The 14,754-nt window shown below is 39.1% G+C and overlaps 1 protein-coding gene and 1 pseudogene across 13 annotated transcripts in view; both read right to left on the reverse strand.

Annotated features, from left to right (window-relative positions):
• The window catches only part of NEO1 (neogenin 1), a 213,738-nt gene that overhangs the window by 128,472 nt on the left and 70,512 nt on the right, over positions 1–14,754 (reverse strand). For all 12 annotated transcript variants that reach the window (XM_081048605.1, XM_081048600.1, XM_081048597.1 and 9 more), the window contains exons 3-4: positions 13,571–13,846; positions 8,648–8,801 (exon numbers count right to left, since the gene is read on the reverse strand). In XM_081048605.1, the coding sequence (XP_080904731.1) occupies positions 8,648–8,801; positions 13,571–13,846 (430 nt within the window). The remainder of the gene's footprint in view (positions 1–8,647; positions 8,802–13,570; positions 13,847–14,754) is intronic.
• Positions 8,997–12,062, reverse strand: LOC308498188 (nuclear ubiquitous casein and cyclin-dependent kinase substrate 1-like; annotated as a pseudogene). The gene is made up of 2 exons: positions 11,385–12,062; positions 8,997–9,012 (listed from the first exon to the last, which is right to left on the reverse strand). The product of its transcript is annotated as a nuclear ubiquitous casein and cyclin-dependent kinase substrate 1-like (transcript).

Genomic DNA, 14,754 nt, shown 5'->3' on the forward strand with positions numbered 1-14,754 from the left:
AGCCCAACAGGAAGCGTCGGGGAAAGCTATGTCTTATATACTCTCTGGCACAAAATTTGTTCTCTCGTATTTTTTCTTTCAACTTTTCATTTTGAGGTAACTGCAGATTCACATGCAGGTCTAAGAAATAATACAGAGATCCCATGTGCCTGTTACTGGGTTTCCCTGTGGTAACACCTTATAAAACTACACAACATCAGAACACTGATACGTACTTCCAGCACCACCGCCGTTTACAGCCTCACCCATTTCCCTTCTGCTCCCACTCCCCTCATTAAACCCTGGCAACCACTAATCTGTTCTCCATTTCAGTAATCCCGTCATTTCAAGAAGAATGTTACACAAATAGAATCACACAGTATGTAACCTTTGGGGATTGGCCTCTTTCGCTCAGGATAATTCTCCAGAGATTCGTCTAGGGTGTTGCACGGATCAATAGTTCATTTCTTTTATTGCCTAGAAGTAATTCCACAGTAGGGACAGACCACAGTTGAACCATTCACTCAATGAAGCACCTGTGGGTTGTTTTCCAGTTTGGTGCTATTATAAATCAAGTTTCTATAAATATACATGGACAGGATTTTCTGTGAACATAAGTTCATTCCTATGGGATAAATGCCCAAGAGTGTAAATGTTAGATCGTGTGGTAGTCGCAAGGTTAAGTGTTCGAAGAAACTGCCAACCAGTTTCTCAGAGAAGCTGTCCCATTGCACATTCTTAGCAGCCGTACCAGAGTGATCCCATTTCTTCACAGCCCCAACAGCATTTGGTGTTATCACTTTTTAAAAATTTTAGCCATTCCAATAGGTATGTTAGTGGTACCTCACTGCAGTTTAAATGTGCATTTCCCTAATGGCTAATGATGTTAAATGACTTTTCTTGTGCTTATTTGCCATCTGTATATCTTTTTTAGTGAAACATCTATTCATGCCTTTTGCCCATGGTCTAGTTGGGTTATATGCTTGCTTCTACTGTTGAATTTTGAAAGATCTTTATACATTTTAGATACTAGTCCTTTGTTGAAGACAAGGTTTGAAAATCTATTCTCTAGGTAGCTTACCTTTTTATCCTCTCAACAGGATCTTCCATAGAGCAAGATTTTAATGTTGATGAAATCCAATTTTCAATTTTTCCTTTTATGCATTGTGCCTTTGGTGTCAAATCTAAGAACCCTTGGCCTAGCCCTAGATCCTGATTTTGTTTCTTTTCTAAAATTTTTGTATTTTGCCATTCGGTAAGGCTCTTTCCTCCACTAAATAGCTTTTGCACCTTTGTCAAAATTTAGCTGGGCATTTTTGTGTGGGTCTCTCGGCCTCTATCTGGCTTCTCTATTTCACTGATATATGTGTCTATCTCTCCATCACCACCACACAGTGCTGATTACTGTAGCTATATAGCAAGTCTTGAAACAGGTAGGCTGATTCGTCTCATTTAAAAAAAAAATTTATTTCAGTTCCTTTACTTTTTCATATAAGTTTTAGAATAATCTTGTCTATATAGGAAAGACTGCTGGGATTTTGACAGGAATTAGTTAATCCGTGTATCAATTTCAAGAAAACTGACCTCTTGACTATGTTGAGTTTTCCAATTCCTGAACATAGCGTGTCTCTCCATTTATTTAGATCTTCTTTGATTTCTTTTACTAGCATTTTCTAATTTTTAGCATATAAATCGAACAGGTTTTGTTATTTCAATTTTTTGTGAGTACACGTAAATGCTATTGTATTTGTAATTTCAGTGTTCACATGTTCACTGTTAATATCTAGAAACTAATTTTTATGTTTATCTTGTATCTTGCAACCTGGCTGAGCTCATGTCTTAGATCTAAGAAGTTTTGTGAATTCCTTGGGATTTTCTATGTAGTCAAACATATCATCTGTAAATAGGAACTGTTTTACTTCTTCCTTTCTAATCTGTGTGCCTTTTCTTTTTCTTGCCTATTGAACTGGTGAGAATGTCCAAGCACTATGACAGTGAACTTCCTTCACTGGTCCCTGATCTTAAGGGGAAAGTATTATCTTTCAGCATTAAACATAATGTCAGTTGTAGGGTTTTACTTATTTCTATTTTTTTTAGATGTTTGTTCTTTTCTGAGGGTTTTCTTAAATAATGAATGAGAGCACAATTTTGTCAAATGCATTTTCTCCACTGATTAACTTGATCAGATTTTTCATTATTTTGTCAATATGGTGTACTACATTAATTTTGAAACATTAAGCCAGTCTTGCATCCTTGGAATAAACCCCACTTGGTCATGGTATACATGCTTTTCATTTATTGCTTAATTCTATTTGATAATATTTTAAGAATTTTGTTTATATTTTTTGGGGGGGATATTGGCCTGTAGTTTTCCTTTTTTGTACTATCTTTGTCTAGTTTTAGTATTGGGGTAATACTAGTTTTAATTCTTTCTCTAGTTTCTGGAAAGATTGTATAGAATTTGTGTTAAATCTTCATTTAATGTTGGCAGAATTCTGTAGCGAAACTATCTGGGCCTCAAGACTTCTTTTTTGGGGGGAGTTTAATAATTACAAATTCAATCTCCTTAACAGAGAGCTATTCAAATTATTTCATATTAGGTTAGATATGGTAGTTTGTATTTTGGAGGAAGTGGTTTATTTTGTCTAAGTTGTCAAGTTTACATGTGTATAGTTGTTTATAACATTCCTTTATTATCCTCTGGATATCTGCAGGGTCTGTACTGGTATTCCCCATTTTAGTCCTAATACTGATCATTTGTATCTTCTCTTTTTTTCCAGTTCGCTGAATCTTTCGTCTGTCCCATCGAGTCTGCTGCTGAGCCCATTTACTGAGTTAAATTTGATTATTTCTAGATTCAAAATTTTCCATTTAGTGTTTCTTTAAATCTTCTGTTTCTTTGAGGAGACTATTTCTTTGCTGAGCTGTTCTATTTTTTCATTTGTTTCCAATGTGTCTAATTGCTCACTGAAGCATTTTTATGATGCTTGCTTTAAAATTTGTTGTCTCAGTGTTGGCATCTATTGGTTGTCTTTTCTCATGTGAGATTTTCCTGGTTCTTAGTACAATAAGTGATTTTCAAATGAAATCTGGTTATTTGGGGTATCATGTTATGAGACTGGATCTCACTAAGCCTTTTGCTCCAGCTGGCTTCTTCTGACACTGCTGTAGCAGAGGAATGAGGAAGTGCCCTCTCATCACTGTCAGGTGGAGGCAGAAGTCCTGGTTCCCCACTCCACTAATCCCTAAGGGGAAGAGGGGGCTCTTCATTACTCCTTAGCAGGGTTGGGAGTCTGGCTCCCCATCAGGCCTCCAACGATACTGCCCCCTGGCTGGGTGGAGCAAAAGCGCCTATTACTATTGTCCACCCAGCATTCACTGACACCGTGGGGGTGGGGGTTAAGGATTAGGAATGGCTCAATACCACACAGTGGTGAAAGTTCTGACTCTCCTCTAGTCCTCCTCTGATACCATCCCCGTAGGGAAGGAAAGAGGTGTCTCTTACTGTGGAGTAGGATGAAAGTCAGGCTCCCCGACGTGGTTACTGACACTGCATGGTTGGGATGAAAGTCTTGGCTCCCTACTTAGCTTCTGACCTCATGGTCAGAAGGAAGCTGAGGGACCTCATTACAACCTGGCAAGGGTGGAAGTCTAGGCTTCCCATTTGGCCTTTGCTGGCATGGGGGAGAGTGGGGCCAGTTTCTTCTATGGTGTTTGGCTGGAATAGGAGGGATTATAGTTGGACAGTTTTTGTCTCACTAGGCTGACCCTTTCCTGGTCCTTTGGCTAGAGAGAATACACTTTTTTGTTAGAGCTTTTCTGTATGCACCTGTTGGTGTTTGCAGGTTACCAGCTTCTTCAGGTTAAGCTGGCATATATGAAGCAAACACAAAACTCAGGGAACGCATCATCACGTTGTTCCTTGGATGCCAAGTTCCCTAGCCAGTCAATCTTCCTTTCTCCATCTTTTAGACTCTTCTTATGTTGTTTTATATATAATTTCCATGGTTTTTAGTTGTACTTAGCGGGAAGAATAGGGAAAAATACATCTACTCCATCTTCCTAGAAAGGAAGTCCTCCACTTGTTTTTTAAGTAATCTAATTTTTCTACTACTGTCAATTCTAATAACATTAAGCATTTTTATAACTATAACCTGTTCCTTTGCGGCTGGGTTCTGATCTATCATTCCTCAAACATAACATTATTTGATTACTAAATTACATTTTGCTGTCAATCACCTTGCACTTTAGCATTTCTATTTTATGGATTCTCTCCCTTTAAAAACTAAAATAAAACTACTCAATGAATGGGATACATTTCCTCCACCACTACCCCTTCAATAGTTATGTTTGATAGGAATCTGAACAAATTTCATCAAAGATTAAGTAAGTATATCAATTCTTAAGACATTTATAAAAGCTGTGATATTTTTAAATATTTATTTTCAAAGATGTCTTAAGATTAATAATAGAGAAAGATGTCTAATAATTTTAGATTTTTACTAGAGCCGGGCCAGTATTATTTGGATTTCTAGCCACTTTTTTCTTTCAATTTCTAAATTTCTTTCCAATTTAGAGTCTAAATAACTAGCTAAGGTCCATGTACGTAGCACACAAGGCTCCGCTGAAATAAAGATATTTTGAGTAATTACCAATGTCTAACCTGAAGCACTTCTGCATTCCATTCACTTACATTTTCCTATACTACATTCAAGCATTCAACCACAATAAATTGGTCACCATGCTCCCTGCCCTGTTATATGCCAAGCACCATGCGAGGGTCTGGAAATAAATACCAATGTGAACACCACCAACACTGTTCTACTCTTGTATTGTTCTGAAACTTCCAGAGACACGGATATATCAAGCAACGCTTCTCCAACTTTTCTACCACATAACCCAAGTATGAAGAAGAAAAATCAAGGTAGAAAACAATCTACTCAATCTTAAAGGTCTCCTGATTTATGCTTAAAATTCAGAGGACTATTACTAGCCATGACATATCCACATTTGATTTAATTAAACAACACTTGCCATATATGTGATGGGAGGAGAACTGATTCTGGGTGTCTGGGTGGTGAACACACAATGCAATATATAGATGAAGTATTATAGAAATGTGCACTTGAAACCTATATAATTTTACTAACCAATGTCACCTCAATACATTTAATAAATTAAAAAAAACCACTTCCCCTCAGAAATATCTTTGAATCAAATCAAATGTTAACAATTTGATGTACCTGAAAGGAAGAGGTGGAACATCCCGCCCATGATTCCTATACCTCTGACCCACTGAGAGCCCGGTCCGAGAACTCTAAAACAATTCTGTAACACACTGTATAAAACAGCACTCACCTGTACCTCTTGGCATCCAGCACATACTTTGTCTTAGTTTTCTTCACAGCACGTATCATAAAAGCTGAAATTTTATATGTTTATATGATTATCTGAATCTTCTCCACTAGAATATGAGGTCCTTAAGACCAAAAACTCTGTTTGGCTCACTACTCTGTTCCCAGTACCTAGAACAGTGTCTAACAATCAGTAGTCAATATTTGTTGGAATGATTCTTGAATAAACAAATGAGAACCATAGAAATCCTCACTTTTATTTCTTATATAAGAAAGCAACTCCTCTATTTCATACATCTTCAGAATTTCCTTCTATAATAATAAAATACTAAAGTTTTTAAAATAACCTATTTCAGCTTTCCTGTTCCTGATAAAGATTTTCTTCTAACATGTAGCTAATAAAAATTTCTTCTCTAAAAGGCTGACATTTCCATCCCCTATTTTAATGTTCCCTATGTTTATTAGCATAAGTTAAAAAAAATTCCCTTGAAGTCTTACAAATTCTTTGCATAATATTTAGTTGGGAAAGGAGCGGGAAGAAAGGAATTAAAATATAGGCAGAAGTCGTGCCTGCATGGGTGCTGAGAAAGAAATCAGGTGCTATTGGAGATGATGCCATCAGTTTTGCCAACGGAATATGTGAGAAACAATCTGTATTCTGTTATCCCCACTGATCACTGAAGATTGGTCACCATGCTGACTAGACAGATAGATATCCCTTTCCATGTCTTGGTTACTGAACTATACAAATTAAGACTGTCTACTTAACTTTGGATTACTCAACTGAGAAACTCTAGACCTGCTCTGTCCAAACAGATAGCCACTAGCCACATGTGGCTACTGACACTTGAAATGTGGCTAGAACGACTGAGGAACTGAATTTTTAATTTTATTTCATTTTTATTTAAATGTAAAAGCTGAAGCAGCACTAAACACAAACTTCATTGTATTGGTAGAACTACATTTCACTTTAACTGGTACATTGTGCAAATTGTTATTATTGTATTTAGTAGTGCACGAGTACTTCTTACTCTTTTAATGAAGCTACCAGAAAATTTAAAATTATATGTATGAGGTGTGATCAAAAAATATGGTGAATGTTTAAATTAAAAAATTATTACAGTAAAAGACACATTGCCATTAATCCTACTCCTCCTCACTTTGAACGTACTTACGTATCCCATCATTTATGCCACTTTCTGGATGTCCTCTTTCCTGAGTGTCTTCAGTTACACTGTCGTGGCTGCTCAATGTCCTGAATCATTTTGACTTTTGGGAAGAGCCAGAAGTTGCATGGTGCCAGATCCAGTGAATAAGGTGGATATGGACACACCATGATGTGTTTTATGTGTTTTTTAAAAATGTTTTTATTGAGGAATATTTGGGAACAGAGTGTCTCTCCAGGGCTCATCAGCTCCAAGTAGTTGTCCTTCAATCTAGTTGTGGAGGGCGCAACTCAGATCCACATCCATTCGCTGTTTTCAATCTTTAGTTGCAGGGGGCGCAGCCCACCATCCCATGTGGGAATTGAACCGGCCACCTTGTTGAGAACCTGCACTGTAACCACCTGAGCCATCCAGCTGCCCCTCGCAGGCTCAGCGGCAGCTCATTGTCTTCAATCTAGTTGTAAAGGGCGCAGCTCACTGGCCCAGGTGGGAATCAAACGGGCAACCCTGTTGTTCAGAGCTCGCGCTCTAACCAACTGAGCCATCCGATCTCCCCCTAATGTTTTTTGATAGAAATTGCCGTATACCAGAAGAGATGTGTGACACAGAGCATTGTCATGATGGAGGATAATTTACAGCACACCTTGAAATACACCTCTCAACCATAACTCATACCCGACTGACTGCACTGAACAAGTTGAAACTTGTCATACACTGTTACTAAGGTTCGTCGTGCCACTTCCCATGTTAAAGATCCCTGCCTTTCCGTTGGATGGCACTTGGCAGCAATATTCACCGTATTTTGTAATCACAATGGAAAGGCTCCATGTCACACGTCGCTTCTGCTACAGCAATTTCTATACGATAAAAACATTACTGTGTGTCCTCATCCACCTTATTCACTGGATCTGGCACCGTGCAACTTCTGGCTCTTCCCCAAAGTCAAAATGACCAGGAAAGGTAAACGTTTTGAGTCAACTCAGTACATCGAGGCAACCACGACAGCACAACTAAAGATACTCACGAAAGAGGACTTCCAGAACTGCTTCAGAAAGTGGCGAGAAAGATGGGATAAGTGTGTTCAAAACGAGGTGCGTAGTTAGAGGGGGATTAATGGCAATGTGTCTTTTACTGTAATAAATTTTTCTAATTTAAACATTCACCATATTGTTTGATCACACCATACACACACACACACACACACACACACAGGATGCCAAAAAATGTATACACATTTTAAGAAAGGAAAAAACTGTATAAAATTGTAATAATATATACTGATAACAAAAGATGAATACAAGTCGTGTGTATACATTTGTGTGACATCCCTGATATATATATATATATGGGTTGCATCATATTTCTATTGGACAGGAGTGCTCTAGAACAGTGGTCCTCAACTGCGGACAACATTGTCCCCCAAGGGACATCTGGCACTACCTAGAAACAGTTTTGGTTGTCACAACTTGGGAGTGCTCCTGGCACTGAGTGGGTAGAGGCCAGGGATGTTAGTAAACAGCCGACAGTGCACAAGATAACATGTTTTGGAAACCAAACATACCTAACAACCAGCACCAGCACCACCTAGTTCTCTTATCAGAATGTACCTGGGAAAACTATCCAGACCATACGGAAGTCATGAGGGAATGGGATGGGTGACATGGTAATGGACGTTCACAGAAAAGGCTTTTGTGGAAGATGAAGAATTTGTGATCATAAAAGAAGGCTGGTCTCATTTTTAAAAATCAAAAACAAAAGGATGAGAAATACGTCTTCCTTTAGTGTCTAAGGAAAAAAACTACTATCAACGAAATATATAAGAGTGAGTAAGAAGTCTCAGGCTAGTCAGGACAAGAAACTCTTGCAATAATTTAGGGAAGGAGGGCCTGAGCCCTTAAGCTACGTATACTGCAGCTCGGAAAGAACAAATGGAATAATCATCCCTTAATCTTTTGAGAGCCTTTTTTTCTTTAAACATTCTAACCATACACAGCATACAAACATATTTTTAAGGATGATAAATGAGCATTATGATGTGTTTAAACAAAACTAAGGTAGATAACCATTTTTATTAATCAACAGTCCCAAATAAGATTAGACCAAGTCTCCAGCTAAGGCTGGAAAAGGCTTTTAGGCAGACAATATTACCTTTCTGTGTCAAGCGCCTCCTCATTTTTCATCCATCTAATGGTTGGAACAGGAAGTCCCGAAGCAACACACGGCAATACTGCACTCTGACCAATGACTCTGACTAAGGAAGAAGGTTGTTTCAAAAATACCAAGTTTGATGTGATCTCAGGATCTAAAAACAAAAACATTTAAATAAAAGGCAATGATTAAGAAAGCACTTTACTACTTTAATAACGAGGAATGGCAAATTCCTACTCAGTCTCTGTGGCTTTATATAACAAAATATTTTCGGCAAAAATGACATAAGGAAATTCCCTTTAAATTAGCAAACATTTCTTAAATAACTTCTATGTGCAAAAGTGCTGCGCTAGGCTCTCTGGGGCCTTAAAGATGGTAAGTTACAGGTCCTGTCTTCAAGGTGCGTACTAGTTAACTGAGGGAGATTTGACATGAACCTTTTCCTTTAAAAACTAGGAAAAAGGAAATGCCTCCTGAGTGGTGCAAACAGGGAAAAGATTGAGCAGGCTCAGGGCTCTTAGCAGCATCCTCCCCACTCACCATAAAAGGTTTCCTTTCTTTCCCTGTATCCATATTACTTCTTAAAAGCTTTCTGAGTTTCACCTCTTTAACTTTATGTTCACTTCGTCTGTCAATCCTCTGATTTTCTAATGGCACAACTATCAGGCTACCACTATGTGTGTTCACTTTATACAGCTGTCCTTTACGGACACATGAAACAGCCACGCCCTTAGGGGTAAAAGATAGGGTTCTCTATATACTGAGGGGGTTATATTTCTAGTGCTAGGTTTTGAGGAAAAAGACCATTCTCAGGCAAAGAGAGTGACTTCTGCCCCATACTCTTAGGAAAAGACGTTGGATAGCCATAGTAACCACCTCCATAGCTACTTTAAACTTGTGTAACCAAAGGACAGTTCTGTAGCCACGGTAACTAGTAAACATTGTCTAATAGATCAGTGACAACTCGCTTCAGTGACCATGCCTTTGGAGCCAACCAATCAGTGACAGCCTCCGGCTTTAAAAGTCAGCCATTCAACAACAGACAGAATCACTTGCTCCTAGGGCTGACATTAACCTGCTCTCCCCTCTATAACCAACCATAAAACATGCTTCTATGGCTGCCATCAACCCACCCGTGCCTCGTAAACAACATACCAAAAACAATGTCTTCCCCAAAACTCTATAGATCAGCAGTTTGCATTATTCAAGAAGGCTATGCTTGGCACAAGTTTAAACAATCAAAACATTTGGTCCTTTGTTTTTGTTGCAGATATTGAGTGGTGGCTCATATTTGACACTGAGAATCTTGTTTCCTTGGATCTGGTTTAGAGGATTTGCTTGAATGCTACCCCGGTATAAAGAAAAAATACGAGCTCTGCCATGTTGAAGCAAGTGAAGAAGTAGGTTGGAAGGCACTGCTGTGTGGCAAAATCTCTCTCTCTCTCTCTCTCTCTCTCTCTCTCTCTCTCTCTCTCTCTGTGTGTGTGTCTGTCTGTCTTTCTCTCTCTCTTTCTCTGTCACACACACATACACACCTTGAATTATTTGAATTTTGATAGAAACAAATTTGAACAAATACTTATTGGCCTCTCTCTACCAGTTATCATTATAGGCATCAGACAGAGTTCTTTGCCCTCACTGAGCTTACATACTAACGGGGAGAAACAACAAATAAAATATGTAGTATGTCAGACGGCAGTGTGTTCTGAAGTAAAAATGAAAGGGGAAGAAGAAAGCCTGGGGAGTAGAATGGGAATTTTTGTGCTTTGGGGGGTTTTTCTTTGTGAATGGGTTTCACATTAACTGGTACTTTATTTGCTTAAAACCTAAACTTTGTCAGTTTGAGAAGAAATCCACTGTGCTGCGTAGATTTTGCCATTTAAATTCTAGGATTCTGGGTTTTTTTTGACCCTTGATAAAATGTTATCCAAGAAACAGAATAGATACACATATATTTTAAAACACGAATCACTAGAGAATGAAGTAGGAAATCAAGAGTTATTTAAGTTTTGGTGGTCCCCCCTTCCCCGTTTTTTCTTTTATACATTCCCTAAAGACTGTAGCAAGATAAAAGATCACTGGCTCTGTCTCTTGGAGACAAGAGGAAAAAAACACACGCTCAAACAAGGCCAGGTAACCCCATTCGCTGTCCTGCGTTCAAAGTAAAAAATATGAATACTTTTAGTAACAATTCAGAATTCATCTTTTTCTCCCACCTGCTTCATCAGTGGAAGTTTAAAGTCATGACTTTTTTAGACATCTATACCTACATATACAAATATATAAACTTGTATTAGATAATTTATTTTTTCAAAAGTCCAAGTAAAGAAAGAAGCAATAATTTTTAACTAAAACCTGTTTTTTGATTACTGCTCAATTTGCTACCATTTAGCAAAAAAGCAAATTTCCATAGTGTTCATTCAAGTCTTACTGCTTTACAACTGTGGTATATCTTCTATTAAAAATAAAAAATGAAGTAGTCAATCCAGTGATTAATTTGACATGGCTTACATTGGAAAGGGGGAGAGAGAGAGGGTGATGGCAAAGAGAAGACCAAAAGGTAAATTAAACATATAGTAGTTTTCTTTTTAAAAAGTAGAGAAAATGTTCTTTCCAACAAAAGGAAAAAAGCATTGAAAGCCCATGAGTCAAGCCATAGCCAAAACCATGTTCTATCTTAAGTAGCTTTTCTTTTTTTTCTCCCTCTTTTTTAGAAATAGAATCTCTGCTAAACCACCATCGATTGTGATTGTCCCCAGATGGGGCTTCGTTTTCAGACCCTCCGTCCCCAGACTTGTCAGGTGGAGGGCTCGAACGTTCCTTTTTCTGAAGGGCTTTCCAGTTCCTTGTTCTCTTCTTTAGGAATTGTGGGGCGACCCACTTTCCCTTTCACAGGACTTGGTGTCACTGTAGCCTATAGCCTCGGTTGGAGCATTTTCTCTTCTTTTCTCTCAGGTTTGTGCTTCTTAACCATCTTTTTGCTTTTCTTTTTTGAACTGCCACAGCCACTGTCATCGTTGTCTTCCATTAGAAAATCGCCGTCACTGCCAGAATGTTTCTCCCGGAAGGTGCCTCATCCTCCTCTTCTTCACGGCCCACACCTTCCATGAGCATCTCTTTGTGTTTAGAAGGTGCTTTAGAGGCTGCCTGCCATCGCTGGTGCACATTTTTGTGATCTTCTCTTTCATTGTCACTGTCCTCCGCTCAGTGAAAATCATCCTTCTCGGTCTTCACATCTTTTCCTTTTGAGTCCTTACTATCTTCCTGTAAATTCCTCCTATTTTTTGCTTTTCTGGAAAATGACTGAATTTTCTTAGCTGAGGGTCTGAATCTCTTCCATAATCTTCATCAGCATCATCAGGTTCCTGGAACTGTAATAATCAACGACCTTCCTATTTCTGACAGGCCGAGACATGTTTGCTGTTGATAAAAAACTGAGCTGAGAAGCCAAAGGCCAGGACCCCCTCCCCGCATGCTCGGCCTCACCGCTACGTGGACCAGGAGGCCGCGTCTGCCAAACCTGGAGCTGCTGCCTTCTCAAACTCCGCCATTCACTGATTCAGCACTCCATCATCAGACAAGTACCCCCTCCCACATGTCTTCAAAATGGATAAATCAAATCAGCCAAAAATGCACCAAAGTTGCACCTTCCCCACTAGAGCTGGTGGGGAAGGTTGCCATTTTAAGCTGTGGTCAAGAAGGCTTTCCTGAGAGTCGTATCTGAGCAGAGTGGTAAGACAGTGAATCAGGCAGATATCTGAGGGAAGAGGACTCCAGGCAGAAAAAACAGTAAGCAAAAAGCCCTAAAGCCAGACAGAGCACGTATGGAGTCTGAGACACACTGGGGGCCACAATCACAGAGTGAGGGAGAGAAAAGTATGAGATGGAAGAAGACAGGTGGGAGAGAGGTAGCACTAAGATTGTATAAAGCGTTACCTGCTAAGGACCTTAACCATTACGCTGAGATGGGACACCGTCAGGAGGTTTTGAGCAAAGATGTGACATGATTTAGTACACATTTTAAAAGATAACTGGCTGCTGAGCTGAGAATACATTGGGACAGGAATGACAAGAGCAGAGACGATGATGACAAAGAAAGAAATTGCATTTGAAAACACAGCTCTAGTCCCATCAGGGACACCCTCCAGAGTCACTCACCACTCATCATGTTGGTCTCACTTTGCAAGCCCATCCATAAGCCCACACAATGTGGGGATGGTCCAGTAATGCTCACAGACTCACATTCAACATTAGACATGTGGAAGGAATCAGGTACCAAGCAGTGGGAATTAAAAGCTGAAAGGTAATACATGAAGCAGCTACAAGAAGTTAAAGGAAAGATATTACACAGCTGAGAAAAAATACACAGAACAGATTATGAGGAAAATAAGGAGGAGCAGAAAGAGGGAGACCCCACAAAGAGAAGGAAAGACAGAAAGAGGAGCTGAGTTTACATTAGATGGGGAGCATTACAAAGATCCAGGAACTCTTGCTTCCGGGTGTGTGGTGAGCTGCTGTGTTGTAACCACTCTGCCTATCCCTTATATGAACCAGCCTGAGGGAGTCTCTGCTTCTTACAAGTAAAAAGACCAAATCACAGAAAGGATGTATTACAGGGAAGTAACAGAACTGTAAGAAGTATCCTACTTTGGGGAGGCTTGACGAAAGACAGAGCTAATGCTTCCTTGGTCAAGAAGAATGCCATAGATACTGAATATACTTTATTACTCGATCAACTTTTACTGACAAATGCATTCACTAAAGAGTGGATCTTTCTGCTATGTTTTCTTTTTTTCCTCCCTGGTAAGAGATGTCAATGTCACACCACATATTTAACAGTGTTTATTAAAAAAAAAAATTCTAACAGAAAATTTTTACCCATCAATAAACATAAAACTGTCAGTCCTGATAATAAATTAATACCTGGAAGAACTTTTAATTCAGCTTCATCACTATACTTTGGTGGCCCACCACTTTCAACTACGCAGCGATATAGTGCTCCGTCTCCTTCAGTAGTGTTGCTGATGACTAGGGTTCCACTCGGAAGTTTGATAACTCTGTCATCCAGAAGAAGGGGCTGCCTGTTCTGTTCCCACCTCACAAATGGCACCAAATCTGCATTCACTTCACAATTCAGAATTGCACTGTTCCCAACATAAACTGAAGAAGGTTCTGGTTGGCTGGCAAATCTTGGAAGACCTGGACAAAAAAAAGAAATAAAAATGTAGTTAAATTTTACTTTACAATGTAGTCATGGGGACCAGGGGCAAGTCAGCCCACATGGCCACAGGTATGGTGGAACCAGGATCAAGAAGAAGGTCCCTGAGTCAGGAAACTGGCTACATACAGGATTACAGCTCAAACAAGTACACGTGTGAGGGACACCTGGAGTCAGATTCCTCACAGCTGGAGAAACAAGGGACAAATATGGCAAAGCAGAAGGATAAAATCAATCCCATGGTACTGGAGTAGAACAGAGGTATCAGTGGAAACTTACGGGTTCTATATAATTATAGATACATGAACGTAGATAGATAAACATACAGATGTATATGTGTGAGATATACACACATTTCATATCGTCATTACACACACACATCTCCTAGCTTTGTCCGCAGAGTCCAGAATCAATGTCTCTCCTGTGGCAGTGAGTGTATGTGGTGACCTAACCTTGATTTCTAAACACCATTCTCCACTACAAGGAACCAATGCTCCTTGGAGAAATGACTGACTGTAGGACTGGAATGGGGAAAGTACAAGATGAGCCTGTAAGGAAGTATCCGAAGAATAATACGGATGTATCAAAAGGACACAGAAGTGAAAATGAAGCAAGTCTAAATCTGTCTAAATCTGGGATAATAAAATTAATGCAGGAAAGAATCATGAAGAGATGCTAAAACTAGTAGGTGAAAAGTTTGATGAGAGATAGGACATTTATAGAGTATCAATTTATCTCTTCCCAAAATTAATTAATAAAAGTACAAAATACTTATTAACTTTACAGTGGAGAAACACAGCACACACTATCTTAATTAAGTAGTAAAAGTTAACATCACCAGTATTAGAACAAAACATCACATGCTTCCTGATATGAAGAACACAGCATC

This window comes from Rhinolophus hipposideros (assembly GCF_964194185.1).
Source record: "Rhinolophus hipposideros genome assembly, chromosome: 5".
NCBI lineage: Eukaryota > Metazoa > Chordata > Mammalia > Chiroptera > Rhinolophidae > Rhinolophus > Rhinolophus hipposideros.